Source organism: Ursus americanus, chromosome 10 (genome assembly GCF_024610735.1).
Source record: "Ursus americanus isolate L20-20 chromosome 10, mUrsAme1.1.p, whole genome shotgun sequence".
Classification (NCBI taxonomy): Eukaryota; Metazoa; Chordata; class Mammalia; order Carnivora; family Ursidae; genus Ursus; species Ursus americanus.
The window spans coordinates 35666433-35686116 of record NC_142136.1 but is presented as its reverse complement, the minus strand read 5'-3'; the positions used below and the strand labels follow the sequence as shown (position 1 = coordinate 35686116).

General features: G+C 33.3%; 1 protein-coding gene across 1 annotated transcript in view; it reads right to left on the bottom strand.

The window, feature by feature from the left end:
- Positions 1 to 19684, bottom strand: part of KLHL1 (kelch like family member 1) — a 231920-nt gene that overhangs the window by 72605 nt on the left and 139631 nt on the right. Inside the window, exon 6 of the mRNA XM_045811015.2 lies at positions 13199 to 13423. Coding sequence (XP_045666971.1) covers positions 13199 to 13423 — 225 coding nt within the window. The remainder of the gene's footprint in view (positions 1 to 13198; positions 13424 to 19684) is intronic.

Genomic DNA, 19684 nt, shown 5'->3' with positions numbered 1-19684 from the left:
TATTAGAAATTTCACACATGTCTGTATTGATATCACATTTGCATAAATAATAAGAAAGGCAACGTTATTATGATTTTCTGTTACTCAGTTAAAGTTTCAAATGTAAATGGAACAGTTATCAGCTCCAAAAACGTGTTTTTATGTCATATCCTGTTCAGAAATTTCACTATTTTATCAATCTGACAAGTACTGAAAATTGTGGGTCTGTGTATATATTTGTTTATATGTGTTTGAGTATGCGTACAAGAGAATACATTATCAAAAGAATTACATATTTTGTTTGCAATCCTAACTTACACCATTAGATATTTTTTCACAATACCATTCCTTGTATCTGGTGCATAAAACTGAGTGGGCAGTTCTGAATTTTGTTTCCTTGTAAAATTTGCAAAACTTTGAAGGGAGAATAGTTTTAAAGAAACGTAGGCCCTCCAGTCTTGTGAGAAGTGCTATTTTTTAAGTAAAGGAGATATGAAGACAAACATATACTGAAATAATTTAAGAAACAGAGGTTGAGCTGAAGCAAGTATTCCTTTTATGACAATGAGAACTGACAGCTTAAAATGACATTTTCTAGTTTAATGGGTTGTATCACAAATAAATGCAAGGTTTTATTATGCTCATATTTTCTTCAGTCCACTCATTACTAGTTGTTATAAACATCGTTTCTAAAAGCCAAGGAAAATGCTGATAATAAATGTCACTTTAGGTTCTCTTTCTTTATATATACATTCAGGAATTTCATTAATTCAAATACTTAATATTGTTTTGAAAATATTCTTTAATATTTTAATTTCAACATCACATTCTCCAGGCTGTGAGTGTTTCTAGATGCAGATAAGCAGTTCCCTCCTCCTTCCCCCGCCCGGCCCTCAGTTGGGAGCAGAGCATCCTGGGATTGCTTTAATAACTGCCCTCCGCTCAAGGATAACAAACCAGAAGTGGAGGCAGACTTCTTTGAAGCCACAAGAAGGAGGGCAATCCAGTGACACATCAGGACTGCCCAAATCTTGGCAGGTGGGAAACAGTCCTGTGTTTGCTTTTGGCAAAGAGATCATCTCATGGCCTTTTTTTTTTCCACGAGGCTGAGAATTGTTTGCACGCAGAACCGTTTATCCCCTACCTTTCCTGACAGCGAAGATCTTCGAATCCTAACACTAAAACATTTGTTCTTGAGACACTCCTTTTCCAAGGTCAAGTCTGTGAGAATGGATCTGGAGGTTCACGTCCTTACTGAAGTCAGCAGAACCAATAATGTCCGAAGATGCTTCCCCCCCCCCCGCCCTTCCTTCATACCTGAGTAATAGTTTGACTTAAGTGAGTTGAAAAGCTTTGCCCGTCAGAGGTCTGAAGTATGCTTTCATTATTGTCTAGCATCTAAGATTGATACTGAAAAGCCTGACTCCTGTCTGATTATCCTTCCGTTGTAGTTGACTCGGGTATCTCACTCCTATTTCATTGCTATTCATTCAGTGTTATTCTTGTTAGCTCAGGTTCACTTTTTCCCTCTTTGGCAGATACTATAATCATCTCTTTGTCCTTGATATTCTGAAGTTTGATGCAGACAGACTGAACTTGCTCTTTCTCATTTTTCTAGTTACTTTCTGGGCTACTCATTTTTGAGGCCATGTGCTGTACTCAGAGAAAACATTTAAACAATTTCTTATTTTTCTCTCCCACTTTCTTGGTACTCTCTTAAAACTACCAGGGGTAAAATATTATACTCTCTTACTGTGGATTTTTATGTCATCTATTTTCCCATAATTTTAATGTATTTCCTCTCATTGACTTTAAGAGATGACATCAACTTTATTTTTTTCTGTAAGTTTTATTTACATTTAATTTCAGCAAACATTTTAAATTTAAAGAGACACGTCTTATATTTTCTTTTCGCTCTCTCTCTCTCTCTCTTTTTATAACTGTTTGTTTCAAGAGTTAATATCTTATGGTTTCTGTTAGAGGATACCAAATGAATTTGTGCTCTTTTTATGTTTTTGGTTTTTTTTTTTTTTTTTTTTGAAACAGAACTATATTTGGTTTTTCAGAGAATGTTGCATGTACATATATCTTTACCCTTCTCCTCTCTCCAAAATAGCCTAGGAATCTTGATAGTTTGTATATCTTAAAAATGAGGTAATAAGTTCCTACACCTCTACATGCATATAAGAGTTTCCTGTTAGGAAGACTGGATGGCAGACCACCCTACAATATGGGTAATCCTGCTAGATTACAGAGATTTTTTTTTCTCTGTAGTTCTAAACTGTATCATTCCAGTGGCATCAAAATCACTGATCTGCAAATAACAAACAATTCTAGCAGTATTTTCCCTTTTTTCACTCTTAGCACAATTCAAAAGTATATAGATGAATAGTGAAATAGCACAGAATGTATCCATCCATTATCATCTATTATCTATCTATCTATCTATCTATCTATCTATCTATCTATCTATCATCTATCTATCTATCCTCTATCTATCATCTATCCATCACCTACCTGCTTATCTACTTATCTGTTTGTATCTATATCTAAATCTGTATCTATACATCTGTACTTCAAATCTAAAATATTTTGGTTGAATCATTCCTGAAAATCATCCTACAGGAATCTTCACAATTGATCAGTTGTGTTAAACACTCAGACACCAAATTCATATTTTTGTGTTGATATCTTATTTTGTATAGTTAAGGTGATAGGTGAATCTTAATTGATAAACTAAAGTGAAAATATAGTAAATAGAATATATTTATGTATTTTTTACTAATAAATAGAATATATGTATTACCATTTCCTTACATTGGTAACATGTTGTTTTAGAAAGATGATTTTGGAGTCAAAGAGGATTAGACTAAAATCACAAGTCTTTCTTGTAAGATAATGTGACATTAAGAAGTAAATTGATTATGCACAATTTTTTAATCTTTAAAATGGCAAAAAGAATGATTGTATTATAGGGGGGTTGTGAGTATTTAATCAGTTAACAAATGAATAGTAGACATTGGCCTTTTTCCCTCATTGCCCCAACATCTGAAGTCCCTTTAATTTTGTGGATATTCACACATATAAATATTCATAGGAAACAGGCCTTGTCTTCCACTATCGATGCCAATCAGTGGAGTTACTTCTTTTTCCTGATTCTGAAAAACTGAACCCTGTACCTATAAACTAAGCTTCACCAATAAGGTGCTCCTAATAGGAACTTTAAAACTAGAATGAACAAAGCAAAGAAGGAAAGTAAGACTTTTGTTTTGTTCTGTTTTTGCATTGGCAAAGGTTGCAGTAACATCTAGTTTCACGGGTGATGTGACTCAGCTACTTCACAGATCTAGAATAGATAGAAGCAGATGCCAGATGGGGCATCCAGTGCATTTCATGGAAACATCTTTGTCTTCACCAGACTTTCACAGGGATGTAATTTTAGTCTTGGATTGATGACCAAGTTTCTCTTGGCTTTAGCCAGGTTCCAAATTTTACCTGAGCATGTGCACAGCCCTGAACATGTACTTGACCTTCAATCAGTTTTCTAAGGTAAGCATTATGTTTCAACAGACTCCTTTTGCTCACTGATCAATCCATTTCTGTTTATGGTACCCATGTAAAAACAGTTCCTACATAATGACATCAGCAGGAATGGTAGACACCTTTGGCTGGTCGACACCTTTGGCTGGTCACACCTTCACATATTTGCATTCCTAGCCCAGGCACCTTTACTCCCAGGTCTCTTTGTCTCAGGTCTTAGGAGAAGGTCTTCTTCAGGCGTCTCTGCCAAAGTCTCCTTATGGGGTAAGAAGAAGAAAACTTGCCTTTGTTGGGGCTCAGTGTGCATGTTGGACATATTCCCTTAACACTTTAATAGGCAGTTTACATCTGCCTTGTGAGCAACTCAACTAAGTTGTGAGACAGACTGCTGAGCGTAAAGGACCACCAGAAGGATAAACTCAAAGATATGCACACCTGGCACATCACAAATGGTCAAACACCAAAGACAGAATCTTGAAAATAGCAAAAGAGTAGCAACTTATAAAATACAGGGGATTCTCATTAAGATTAACAAGACTATCCTCATCAGATACCAAGGAGGCCAGAAGATAGTGGGATGGCATATTCAAAGTGCTAAAAGAAAAAGACTGTTAAGAATTTTATATTCTTAAAAAATAAAGGAGAAATGATATCATAAATCCAGGTTAAAAAATAAACAAACAGGGAATTTGTTTCCAGCAGACCTGTCCTACAGGAAATACTAAAAGGAGTCCTTCAGGCCAAAATGTAGACATTCTTAGACAGTAACAAAAATCCACATGAAGAAGAAAGAGCACTAATAAGGTAAATATTTTTAAAAAGTATAAATGTATTTTTTGTTTACAACTTTATTTTCTCCTGCCTTATTTAAAAGACAACTACACAAAGCAATAATTTTAGAACTGTGTTGATGAATATATAATTATAAACATGTAATTTGTATCACAATAATAATAAATATGTAGAAATTAAACACACTTTTAAATAATCAATGGCTCAAAGAAAATTTAAAAAATTAATAAGAATACTTTGAGAGGAATGAAAACAAAAAAGCAAAACACCAAAACTTATGGAGTGCACCTAAAGCATGGACATATATAGCTGTAAAAAATTAAGAAGGATCTCAAATCAATAACCTACTTTTAACATTAAGAAATAAAAAAAGAAGAGCAAACCAAATGCAAACAGAAAGAAAGGAATATAAACAAAAAATAGAATAAAAGCCAATAAAGTGGAGAATAGTAGAACAATAAAGAAAACCACAAAAATGGCAGTTGGTTCTTTGAAAATATCAATACAACTGACAAATCTTTAGGTAGACTGAACAAGAGAAAAAGAGCCAAGTGTCAAATTACTAAAAGCAGAAATAAAACAGGGAACATTACTTCCTACCTTACAGAAACAAAGTGGATTATAAGAGAATACTAGAAAGAATTGTATGTCAACATTTTAGATAATGTAATGAGATGGACAAATTCCTACAACATCACCAACTAGAGACTGACTTGAGAAGAAATAGAAAATCTGAACATATCATTAAGAGTAAAGGGATTGATTAGTAATTCAAAAACTTGGTTTTACTGATGAATTCTATTAAATGTTTAAAGAACTAACACTAATCATTCACAAACTATTCCACAAAATAGAAGATAAATGAATATTTCCCAACTCATTTTATGAAGCCAGTATTACCTTGATATTCAAGCCAGACTAAGATATCACAAGAAAACTACAGACCAATATTCTTTATTGGTCTTTATTTATATAGATGAAAAATCTTTCACAAAACACTAGCGAACTAAATACAGAAACACACGGAAAGGATTATAGACTATGACCAAGTGAGATTTTTCTGAAAAAAATAAGGTGGATTAACATCTGAAAATCAATCAACGTAATACACTGTACAATTAGAATAACTGGAAAAAATCACATGGTCATTCTAATAGATGCAGGAAAAGCATTTGACAATATCTTTTATGATAAGACATTCAACTGACTAGGAATATAAGGGACTTTTCTTTTTTCTTTTTTTTTAAAGATTTTATTTATTTATTTGACAGAGATAGAGACAGCCAGCGAGAGAGGGAACACAAGCAGGGGGAGTGGGAAAGGAAGAAGCAGGCTCATAGCAGAGGAGCCTGATGTGGGGCTCGATCCCGGAACGCCGGGATCACGCCCTGAGCCGAAGGCGGACGCTTTAACCGCTGTGCCACCCAGGCGCCCCTATAAGGGACTTTTCTTAACCTGATAAAGAGCATCCATACACACACACACACACAAATAATGGATAACATCATGTTTAATGGTGAATGACTGAAACCTTATCCCCCTAGTCTAAGAACAAGGCGACAATGTCGCCTCTTGTTATTTCTTATCAATATTGTGGTGGAGGTTTCATCTACGGCCAATAGGCAAAAAAGAGAAAAAAGACCATGTGATTTTTAAAAAGGAAATAAAAGCATTTTTCTTTGCAAACAACATGATTATATATTATATATATAATTACATGTATAATACATATATACATATAATATTATATATATATATATAATCCTAAGAGGTTCATAAGAATACTAATCTAATAAAAATGTTCAGCAAGGTTTCAAGATACATATTCAATATGCAAATATAAGTTGTGTTTCTATATACTAGTAATGGAATATCTGAAAATGAACATAGGAAAACAATTGCACTTATAATAACATCAAAAATAATAAACTATTTAGTAATAAATTTAGCAAAAGAAGTATAAGTAGACTTAAATAAACAGAATGATATCCAATGTCCACTGATGGGAAGACTTAGTATTGTTAAAGTGGCAATACTTAGAAACTGATCTACAGATTTAATGCAATCAATATCTGAATCCCTTACCTGAGAAACTGATCCTAAAATTTGTATGGAAATGCAAGAGAATCCAAATAGCAAAAAAAATCTTGAAAAAGAACAACAAAGTCAGAGGTCCCATACTGCCCACTTTCAAAATTTCAATCACTAGAAAATGGCAGCAATAAAGATAGTGTGGCACTGGCATAAGGACAGAAATAGAGATCAATGGAATCAATTTCATATTCCATAAATAAACCCTCACGTTTAAGTTCAATTGATTTTTGACAAGGTTACCAAGACAACTCAATGGGTTTTATGGTAATCCTATTTTTAAATATTTGAGGAACCTCCATCCTGTTTTCCAGAGTGGCTTTACCAGTTTGCATTCCCACCAACAGTGCATGAGGGTTCCTTTTTCTCCACATCCTGGCCAACACCTGTTTTTTTCTTGTGTGGTTGATTTTGGCCATTCTGACAGGTGCAAGATGATATCTCACTGTGGTCTGATTTGCATTTCCCTGGTGATGAGTGATGTTGAGCATCTTTTCTGTGTCTGTTTTCTTTGGAGAAATGTCTGTTTATGTCTCCTGTCCATTTTTTAATGGATTATTTTGGTTTTTGATGTTGAGTTGTATGAGTTCTTTATATATTTTGGATATTAACCCCTTATTGGATATATCATTTGAAAATATCTTCTCCCATTTAGTTGGTTGTCTTTTTGTTTTGTTTTGTTGATGGCTTCCTTTAGACAAATACCATATTATTCCATTCATTTGTGGAATTTAAGAGATGAAACAAATGAACAAAGAAAAAAAGAGACAAAAAAACCCCCCAGACTCTTACATAGAGAGAACGAATTGGTGGTTGCCTGAGGGGAGATGGCTGAGGGAATGGGGGAAATAGATGAAGGGGATTAAGAGTACACTTATCATGATGAGTACTGAGTAATGTATAGAATTGTTGAATCACTAAATTGTACACCTGAAACTAATATGACACTATATGTTAATTTTACTTGAATTAAAAACATAAATAAATATAAAATTAAATTTAAAAAAAGACAATTCAATGGGAAAGAAAGTTTTTGTTTTATTTTCTTTTTAAAAAATGCTGCTAGGACAATACACAAAAGAATGAAGTTGAACTGCTTCTATACATCATATACAAAAACTAACTAAAAATGAATCATATTCCTATATTTAAGTCCTAAAAATACAATACTTCCAAAAGAAAACACTGGCATATATTTTCATGACCATAGATTAGACAATATTTTCTTGGATATGATAAAGCATTAGAAATAAAAGAAAAAAAATTAAGTTGGACTTCATTAAGTTAATAATTTTTGTGTTTCAAAGGATAATATTAAGACAGAATAGAATGCATAGGGTGGGAGAAAATATCTGAAAATCCTATACGTAACAGAAGACATATTCAGAATAGATAAGGAATGAATAAATTCAACAATAAAAAAAATCCAAACAAAAAAAGGACAAAATATTTGAAAAGATATTTCTCCAAAGAAATAAATGGCAATTAGCATATAAAAAGATTCTCAAAATTATTCACTAGAGAAATGCATATAAAACCACAGTGAGATACCACTCCATATATACTAGAATAATTGCAATCTAAAAGAAAAGGATAATACATGCTGGCGAGGATGTGGAGAAATTTGCACCCTCATACATTACTGAGGGGATAGAAAATGGTGCAACCATTCTGAAAACCAACTGGTTCCTTTAAAAGTAAAATATAGAGTTGCTATATGACTCAACAATTCCACTCTTATATATAGTCCTAAGAGAACTGAAAACATGTAGTATAGAAAAAATCCATACATGAATATTCACAGCAGTTTTATTTTATTCATTATAGTCCAAAAGTGGAAACAATTCAAATGTTCTTCTGTTTCTGATGTATATACATAACGTATGTAGTAAATTCTAACAATGAAATATTATTCAGCCATAAAAGAAATGAAGAACTGATACATGCTACAACATGGATGAACCTTGAAACATTATGCAATCCATGTAAAAGAAGCCATAAACAAAAGGCCACAAATTGTATGATTCTATTTATATGAAATGCCCAGAATAGGCAAATCCATAGAGACAGAAAGTAGATTAATTATTGCTAAAGGCTAGGAGGATGGGCAATGAAGAACAAGTGCTATTGGGTAGAGAGTTTCTTTTTACAATAATACAAATATTTTGGAATTTGATAGGGGTGATAGCTGTACAACTGTGAATGTACTCAAAAGCACTCAATTCTATACTTTAAAAGTTAACTTCAGGGGTGCCTGGGTGGTTCAGTCAGTTAAGTGTCTGCCTTCAGCTCAGTTCATGATCCCAGGGTCCTGGGATGGAGCCCCACATCTGGCTCCCTGCTCAGAGGGGAGCCTGCTTCTCCCTCTGCTCCTCCCCCTGCTCTTGCTCCCTCTTCCTCTCTCTCTCTCTTAAATAAATAAAATCTTTAAAGAAAAATAAAATAAAACTTAACTTTATGGGTTGTGACTTTTACCTCAATTGATAATTAAATAAAGTAAGAAAAAAACAAGTAAAGCAACCCCTACCATATATTTAATATACAACATGGTGCCTAGCATTTAGAAAATCAATAATAAACCATAGCTCTTAATCTTTATCAATTTCTCCTAAAAAGACATAATTGCAAACACTGTATTGTAGTAATGTCTTATTCAGTTTTATATAATATAAAACGTGGTGGAAAAAAGCATGATATCTAGAATTATGTGCTTCAAAGACATAAATGTCAAAATAAAAACTCTTAACATATTGAGAGAACTGTGGTCTTAATTAGTTTAATTCTCTAGGCAGATGCATTGCTCCCTTGACATCCAGACTTAATATGCATATAATTTTTCTATGTTATTTTATTCAGCAGAAGGAGCTTTCTTCATTTATTGAAAGCTATGAAATGTTTTTGGTCATATAATCATCTTTAGCAACCAAAGAACTCATGGGACTTTCTCAAAAAATAATGCAAGTTTTTGTTTTTCCTCTACAAATCAAGGGAGGAAAAAAGCTATATAGGTCAAAAATGTCTTGAATTTTTATTTTATATATACTTTTAAAATTTTACTTTAGCCTGTAACTTCTAGTCACTTGAAAGTATAAGATGGGATTACATAGTCAAATTTGTAATTTCACTGTGTACCACACAATAGGTACTGATTAACTATATAGCAAATAAAATGGGACATTCGAATTTCTGAACAAATAAAAAACTCGTACAGAAGGCTGTTGATTTATACTCAGACCCAATCCTGGGGATTGCCTGAAAGTGAGAGTCATGTGTGTTTTTGAAAAACAGACATGAGGACTATAAAAAATAATTAGAAAAACGGAAGTCAGTTGTGACTTACTAGTGAGACAAAAATTCATGGCACTTCACTGGGGGAATATCTTGGAGGAAACTTTGATCTGTATGTGCTCTTTTGATGTAGCCAAAGAAGAGCTACTGCATCTTACACACTGCTTGGCAGTGAAAGAGCAGCACCCATGAAGAGCTTGCCTTAATTGGCTGGATAATGTCAGGATGTCATCAGAGCCCAGCTTAGAGGAGGAACTATTAGCAGCTCTTGCTGGTTCAGAATTTTCTCTTCCTATCCAAGCTCCAATCCTATAGTTAGGGCATCACAGATGAAGAAAGGCTCAAGGACATGTGTGTGCAAATGAAAGTAATAGATGCATCCCAGGGGATTATGTGTTAGGAATTATAGCAGATAGGTTGAGCAGTCAGCTTGCAGGATCAGGACTTCATACCCTGGCATAATTTCTCTCCCCACTCGTGAATATTTTGGGAGGACACAAAGAATGGTATATGCCTTAACTTCCATTCAATTAGCTAAAGTATCTGATATATTCATATGACTAAAAAATTACAGTTGAAAAATATATTTAAAATTACATGTTTTAGTAATTACAACTACTGTTAAATAGAATTAGAAGATAAGGAGAAAGAAAAAGAGGAAGAAAAAAATAGATATGAGGAAGAAGAAGAGGACAAAGAGGAGGAGAAACAGAAGGAGGAGAAAAGGACGACTAGCAGGAGAAAGAGAAGAGTAAGAGGAGAGCGAGCTGAAAGAAGAAAGATGATCACATATAAATAAAAAAGAATTAATTAAAGAGGCAGATAGAAATTTGAAATAGGCAATAATAAATAGCCTCACACAGATAAGGAGGGATATTAAGACCATGGAGAAAAAAGCAATTATAGTGAATTACCAAATAGGAATAATGAGTATGTAAAAAACAAAATTAATTAAGATCAAGACATCAATATATGGGAGAAATACCATGATGCACACAGATTAAGAACAATTTGGAGCACTAGATAGTAAAATTAACCATCAGGAAGGGACAAAGGGAAACATATAAAATTAAACTTGAGAGATACGATAGATTAAATAAGAAATATAAACATCAATGTAATGGTAGTCCTTGAAGAAAGAAGGTAAATCAAAGATTGATGTATCATATTGAAGGAACAAGATTCTTAGGCCAAGGAGATTTATTGCATTTGAGTATGACACAGAATGATGAACTTCCTGAGAGTCAGCTGATGATAAGGAATGTGATTGATCATAAAGGAAACACTCAGCTTCATCAGAGAACACACATATGTCTTGTGTTACTATCAATCTGGCTTCAACTGATTGGACTTTAGATTGGCATCCAGGTTGAAGGCAGTTTTCTGTGTACTGGGCTTTGCTAGCAATCTATGAAGCACATCGAGATGAGAATTGTGTCCAGACATGATGCCTATCTACTAACTCAACAAGGTCAGATCTTGAAGAGTTTTGTAGTAGAGAATTTTTTAAGAACGGACAGGAAGCAATAACCAGTTGGGAGTAAAACAGAGAGGAAACCAGTGGCATGAGATATGGAGGAGAGATGATCCACTTGGTAACAGAAGTGAAGTAGAACAAAAAACACAAAGCAAGAGAGACCACGGTATGAAAATACTGACTACAGTTGCTTTCGGGTCACTAAAACTTGTGAGAAATGCTGCACTACATTTCAGATATCTGTGATACTTATTAGCTCATATAATTTGCTATGCAGCCTTACTTCCACATGGACCTTTACAATAAGCTCCTTAGCAAATATGAAAAACTAAAAAACATATCCAAGGTTACCATTTTGCCCAGCCTTGGTGCAGAAAAGACTAGAACCTGTGTGATAGTATTTTGAGGCAAACCATCACCTTGTGCACTTCAAACACTTAACACCACGTAAGATGTATTCTTGGTGAAATATTTTGAAGTATGTTCTCTTGGTATGCAAATAACCTAAATAATTGAACTTCAGCATACCTTGATAGAAAAGAATTGTCTAAAACAAAAAGGGAGAAGATATTAAATTCCAAAAATTCCAATCCAGAGTGCTTATTCTCTGTATTTCACTCAAACAGAAATAGGTAATTAGATAGCTAGATAATAAAAACAATACATACAACTTTCACATAGATATAAAAGCAAAAATCCTCCAACATATTTGAAAAAAATAATATAAGAAACCTTTTATACTCATGAATATTACCTGGGAAGAATCATGCTGTTCATGTTTTCCATATTATAATTGGGTTCCACGTGATTTAAATAAATTATATGGTTTTAAAGCACAGAAGTTTAGAGCTTGAAAAGGTCTCACACACTTATTACTATTCCTTAATTTAATAATGACTCATGTGAAGAAAAGGGAGGTAAACCAGAAGGTCAGAAAGGTAATTTGCTTTAGTTCGGAGATATTTTACTTATTTTTTTTAAAGTTTTGCTTAGATAGATGATAGAGTAGACAAGAATGGGAAATGCAGTGCTGAAGACCTCAAAGTTGAACTATCATTAATATGTGTTTCTTAAATGATCTATAATTTTGCTTGCCTATGAATGTCTGAATCAGTGAATTTGCAATTAAACCTTGATATTGCTCTAATGTGTATATACTAAATATATGAAAGGCACTTAGTTGACTACCTGACATATTTCAGGTCTTCAAAAAAAGTAATTTGCACTTCTCTTTATAATCCCCATGATACAAAATACAAACTCAGAAACTGGTAGCCATTATTACATTCCTCTTTTTCAAATATTTGTATAGGACTTTAAAATTTACACAGTGATTTCATATTCACTATCATCATTAGATTTTTATCTACTTAGTAACTTTGAATTGGTGGCAAATCAGGAAACTGAGGGCTCAAAGTTTAAGTGCTGCCCTCAAGTCATGTCAATGTGGTAGCTTCGAGACTCACACCCAGATCTTCTGAATCCCAATATAGTTCTCCCCATCTCTAGGTTACTCGATAGTAGAAATCAGTTGAATCCTATATTATTGACCCCTGGTGCCAAATGAGATGTTACTCTTTCTCTAAACCTTTCCCCATAGCATTTTCAATTAATTACATGCAAAAGTATGGTTAGGCTTGTCTATCCAGCAATGTGGGAGTGAGCCACCTCAATTTTAAGTTTTTCTTTATGCACATTAACTATTTCTTCCTCTGGGCTGCATTACTCTTGCCTCTCCATGATAGTTACACTTTTTTTTTTCATATTTAACTTTATATAGTGTATGAATGTCAGGTTGTGAAAACTTTGAGGATAGCCTGAGGTTTACTTATTTTGGTATCTTTAACATCTTTCTCAACAGTTTAATGCACATTGATCAACACAGGAAAATGTCAAGAACTTAAAAATGCTCCAAAGAAGCCCAAAATTTACCTAAAGTTAATGCTAATTGATGACAGTATTACTATATTTTAACATACATTTTAACTATCAATAAATGTTCTAAAAATAATATCAATAAAGAGATCTTACCTAGACCATGTCTATGTGTTGACATTGGTGGTAAGACAGTCCAAGTCTTGGTTTTGGGATTGTAACATTCAACAGTGTTCAATGTCTTTAAGCCATCTCGACCTCCAATTACAAAGAGTTTGTCATCAATAACAGCCACACCAAATTGCAATCTCCTGCCGTTCATCATCCCTGCCTGGATCCACAAATTTGTTCTGAGGTCATATTTCTCTATGGTTGTAGCTCCTGATAAAACATAAATCAAATAGTTACCATTTACTACTAATCCAACATATAACCTGCCCAAGGCAATGTACAAATTAAGATGTGAGAACACTCCTGTCACATTTATTTTTCTTAAAGAAAATGTGGTAGAAAACCAAAGGGAGTAGTAATTTAACTACATTATTTTCTCTTCTTGGCAGACACTAATGATCACAATAGACACACATCTATAATTTGTTTGAATTACAAAATGGTATCATGCTAAACTATTGATTCTGTCAGTAGATTTTACAACTTCTTTCTATCACTGTTTGCCATAAAAAAATAACATAATACTAGTATAATTTCTATATAATTCCTGTATAATTTCTGGAAGTGAAGATAAATGAATTTAATAAATCCTTTACCATGTTTCTTTTTAAATATTTTATGCCTTAAAATAACAAAACATTTTATTTTTAAAGATTTTATTTATTTATTTGAGAGAGAGAGAGAGAGAGAGAGAGAGAGAACATGCACAAGCAGGGGGAGGGGAAAAGGGAGAAAGAGAAGCAGGCTCCCTACTGAAAACAGAAGCCCTATGTGTGGCTCTATCCCAGGACCCTGAGATCACGACCTGTGCCGATCCCAGGACCCCAAGATCATGAGCTGAGCCGAAGGCAGATGCTTAACCAACTGAGCCACACAGGTGCCCAAAATATCAAAACATTTTAAAAGTCAATTTGAAGTTATGTAAACAAATATCAGCTATGCTTTTTAAAATCTTCTTTTTGCATCTGGGGAATAGTTTAATATAATTTAGATATATAAAATGATTTTCTATCCTTATCAATCATGTTATAATCTCTAAATAAAATAGCTTATCTTTCCTAAAAGCTTTTTATACATCAATTTGAGAAATGCAATAAATCTGATAACAATATAGAAATTGAAAGAAGAAATAAGTTAAATGGCTGATTACATATGTTTTCATAGATTCACTTACACATTTCAATTAAAAATGTCTGCCTTGAACAAGTTCACAAATGTTTATATGACAAGATACAGCTAACAAACACTAATCCTGCTTTTCAGTGTTGGATCTTAATGTTCAGACTCACATTCACCAACGTTTTATCTTCAATGATTCGATATCCCTACAAGGGGAGTTAACATTCTTGTGTACTTTTACTTACTCACTAAACATCTATTTTACTTGTAACATAATAAAAGTTTGCAAACTAGGGAAAGCATTCATCAGAGAACTCTTTTACTATTTAGAAAGTAACCAGCACTGAACTAAACAAATACAAACAACTGGGTAGGAGAAGTTTTGCTAATTAAAGTAAAAATGATACAATATATGCTCCAGTTTTATTCAAAGGTAACAAAGAAGTAATAATATAGATACTAGTTAGATGCATTAAATCTTTTTTTATGTTATTAAAAATGTGAGCTAATTTCCATATAACTAAACATGCAGTATTATAAAATTATTATTATTATTGGAATAAAAATAAATTGTAACATTCATAAAAGTCATTTATACTATTTAGTAACATAAGAAAAATTATTTAAACAAGTGTGCTTATTTTACGCTTAAGTATATTTACTATATTTTATATTTAATGTTTTATTCAATGATGAACAAATAAAAATTCCAAGGTGAACTAATTTGTCAAATAATTTCAAGGTCATCTGAATTCTCAAAGCTTAATAGACTGGGATTTCATGAATGCCTAACTAAAAAATAAGTTATATGGAAGTACCTCTCTTTTATGACTAATCCCTGACAAATGATAGTATAAGAAATAGTGTGACGAGTCCTAATGAACCCAATTCCATAAGACCCATGTTTTGCAGGTATAGGTAGACAAAGAAGTATGTATTTGTACAACTGTGCTTTTCATAATGTCATAAACCTTGGTCAAAATCTTTGCAGAGCATTTGAGGTCCAGTCATCCTTCTAAGAGGAAATAGTTGGAAATGTGTGAAATTAATGGCTTCTGAGCAACCAAAAGTATTGTTATTCAAAGGGGAAAGTGAATATTTGATGTGAGTTTCAAAGTCTTATCCAAACAAGCTAGATATAACTTAAATCCCAAGATATGGCAGGATTTTTTACTTTTACGGTGTTTTTCCTCTGAGTCTTCAAAGGCGACCTACTCATTTTATCCTAAAGTTGTTACATCAGAAATGAAGTAAGTACATCCTTGTCTTCATTTTTCAAATTAGACTCTTTTAATTTCCTATGGTTGCTATGAAAAATCACCACAAACTTAGTAACTTAAAAAAATACACATTTATTATCTTACAGCCCTGGAGGTCAGATTTTCAAAATAGGTCTTACTATGCTAAAATCAAGGTGTTGACAGGGGCCTTAGGGAAGAAGTGAATTTCTTGCCTTTCCTGGTCTTCCACAGGTCATCCATATTCCTATGACCTTTTCTTCCATCTTCAAAGCCAGCAACATTGCATCTCTGACATTGATTCTTATGATTACACTGGGCTCACCCACATAATAATCTGAGTTAATGTAGAATATTCCTATTTAACTTAGAATAGTCTGCTTAAAGTCAGCTAATTAGCAACCTTAATTCCCTTCACAACCTTAACACCTCCCACACACACACACAGTTTGTTATATGAGCTAGCATATTCATAGATTCTGGGGATTAGAATGTAGACATCTTTGGGGAGCCATTATTCTGCCTGTCCCAGAAGACAAGGCCTATTGTCACTCTATTGTTTAACTTTGCATAGTTATAGAAAGTTTAGTAATACAAAACAAAGAAAGATTTCTTGATTTGTAGAGTGTACTTATAGTAGCCGATCTAATTGGTTATTTTCTTATTCAGTCAGCATGCAATGTGAATGTTTTACTTAGTTTTTAATGATTGCAAAGCTAATAATATGCTTCCTCTTTTTCTAAGGAAAGCTATTAATAATAATGTTCTTGGGGTGCCCGGGTGGTGCAGTTGGTTAAGCATCTGACTCTTGGTTTCAGCTCAGGTCATGATCTTGGGGTCATAAGATGGAGGCCCACAGGGGCTCTGTGCTCAGCGTGGAGTCTGCTTAGGACTCTCCCTCTCCTTCAGTTTCTCCCCCCACCCAATAAATAAATAAATCTTAAAAAAAAAAAAAAAAGAAAATTTCTCACCAGTATACTTCATTAGCTATCTGTATAAACTTTTCAATTCTGTTATTATAACTTTTGTAATTTATCAATTTGTTCATGAATTCTGTTGGTTTTCTTTGCTTATTAGGGTTGCCTGAGTCAAAGGAAGAACAAAGCCATTCTCTGAGAAACGTTACCCTATGTTGTTCCTTACAGTTAAGCAATATTTGTCATTACACAAATTAAAAACAGAATATGAGTAAGAGTGGACTGTTGTGATAAGTCATAAATTTGAGAGAGATTAAAAAGGAAAATTTATTTTAGCATATAGTTACTTTGGAGTTATTTTGTTCATGAAACTATCACTAGTTATCTCAGATGCCTGCATGACTTTAAAATTGTGTGACTGCAGACACAATAGAGTCCTGACAACTTTGATAAACTGGACAGCATCCACTCTGAGATTCCAAGCCATAAATCTTAGCAACCAAATTAAAATAATGTTTAGGCCCATTAAAATAGGTATAATGAGCACATCTGGCTATGGAGGCCTATTAGGACTGGTTAGATCCCTATTGCTTTGTATTTTAAATTCTAGACTACTATGTTAAAGCACTTCGAAGGTTGCATTATCTCTTGTAGGGAATTTTGCTATTATTCTGTGACCTATAACTTTGTATAGGAACAATATTATTTTATAAAATACGCAGTATAACTCAATAGCATCTAAAGCAATTTGTAAAATTTCCAAATTTAACGAAGTTACGTAATTCAAAGATAAACCTCATTCTTGGCATATAGAATAATGTGAAATAAAATGGCAGGTACTACATTTATGGTATTAGACTACATATATTTCTGTATATTTTTAGATACTTTGTAATTTATTTATCATATACTACATACTAGGTAAGGGCAAGATGCCTAGCATTAAATAATATAAGGTTTTGATGTTGCTTTATTTGAAGTAACTCCTGAAATATCATTTTCTGTAAAACGTAGTCATAACATCAAGGGAAATCATGACACATATATTATTTAGTATTACTTAACATATTATGAATGCATTATTGAAATATGGTTGTTAAATGAATAGTGAGTAAAGGGTTTTGAGTAGACTTAAAAATACGATATTACTCTTAATAGATAATATTTAGTGAGTATTTCCTATGATTTACGTGTATTCATACATCTAATTTTTACTAAAAACTGATGACATAGGTATTATTATTATGCCAAGTTTATAGAAAAGAAGATGAATCAGCAAAAGCTGTAGTAACTTGCCCAGTATCTCTCTGTGGATCCACAATATTAACCTGGCTCTAGAACCCACACTGATAAACACATCTCTTTACCACTTAGTCTGGTTAGAGAACAAGTTAATTGCACTTCAAACATGTGGTAGGCAGAGTTTTATAAATGCTCCTTCCTGAGATTTAATGACCTATGTCTCAGAATCTGTGAATGTGGTAAGAAATCACTCCATTGGATTGTTATGCTGTCTGTCACAGTTCAGCTTAATATAGGAAGATAACCTGATCACATGAACCCTTGAAAATGGAGAGATTTCTCTGGATAGTTGCAGAAGGGGAAGTCAGAGAGACTTGACACATGAACAGGACTCAACCTGCTGGCTTTAAGATGGAAGGGGCCACATGAGAAGGAATACAGATGGCCTCTAGGAGCCAAGAGTGTTCCTCACCTGACAGCCAGCAAGGAAGCAGTCCCCCAGTTCTACCACAGGGAACAAATTCTGTCAGCAGTGAGTGAGCTTGGAAGGTGGCCTCCAGCTCCGGATGAGAGCACAATCTAGCCAACACTTTGATTTCAGCCTTTTGAAAAGATCTTGAACAGAGAATCAAGACATGCCATCCTAGACTTCTGGCCTACAGAACTATGAGCTAAAAGATGACAGTTGTTTTAAACCACTGTTTGTGGTAATTTGTTACAGTAGCAATAAAGTATACTTTGTTTTAATTTGCATTTAAAAAATTTATCAAGTATTTCTTTTCCAAGTTGAATAAACATAACATTGTATTAGATAGAATGCAAATACAAAAGTATTTTCCTCATGACAAAACAAACAGCAGGCTTCGGTCTCAAAATATCAAACTGAGAAAACGTGCTGAAGATATTATCTGGGTCTCTTTAGAGTTGTTCATTATATAGCCATATGTGATTAAATTGGGAACAACAGGAATTAATATTTGTGCATTCCACTTTGGCATGACTGATAGCAGGACTTACTCCAATATCTATAATTCAAATATCTTGAACACAGCACAGAATAAAATGATAATAGTTTTCTGAACTGACAAAATAATGTCACCAGAAAGCTCCTAGAAAGAAGATAAAGCTCCTTTATTCAGCTCAACAGAAAGGCCCACAAGTCTTCTCACAAAACCTTTGTATTACAATTTTAATGCCACATTAGTAAGCTCAGTTACCTGACTCAAAAGACTTTACAACCAGCAAATAAGAGTGAGCCGAAGCAACTGAAGCAGCAATAGCTGACAGTGAGGGAGTAACCAGAATAAAAATATGTTCTTTTAACTGAAATAGAACACTCATTCCCAGCTATTAAACAAATATTTTACAATGCCGGAAGACTTTGACACCAACACTGATCCACAAACACTGATGGTGATCTTGATGCCATCAAATCATTAGGAAAAGGTTAAATTATGTTAGATGGATTCTCTTTAAGGAAGCCGTAAATATGGGAAAGCATAATGGAAAAATTTAAAAGCAAAGATTTTTTTTTAGGATACTTCAAATATAAGACTTCAAGCTTTAAAGAAAACAGCATTATAAAGAATGACTTATTTCTTGAATTTTTCATGGAGTAAGCTTTTCATTGACTTTCATGTGTCTAGATACTTATGAAAAATATAGCTTTGGGATAACATTCTTATACATATAAAAGATATCACTACAGGGAAAATATTTTTCAAAGACAAAAAAGTCATTACTTTTTAGGTAATTTGTTATGTTTTATAAGGATGGCATTGTAAACATTTCATAATCATCATAATAATTTCATATGTGCCAAATAAACACCCACAAAATTCTTCATTTGTCCCTACCATAAATATAAGCCTTTTGTAAGTGGTAATAGACTGATACATAGCTATGTATAGAGATATAAATGTAATACATCATTAAGCTTAATGCTGGATTTTGAG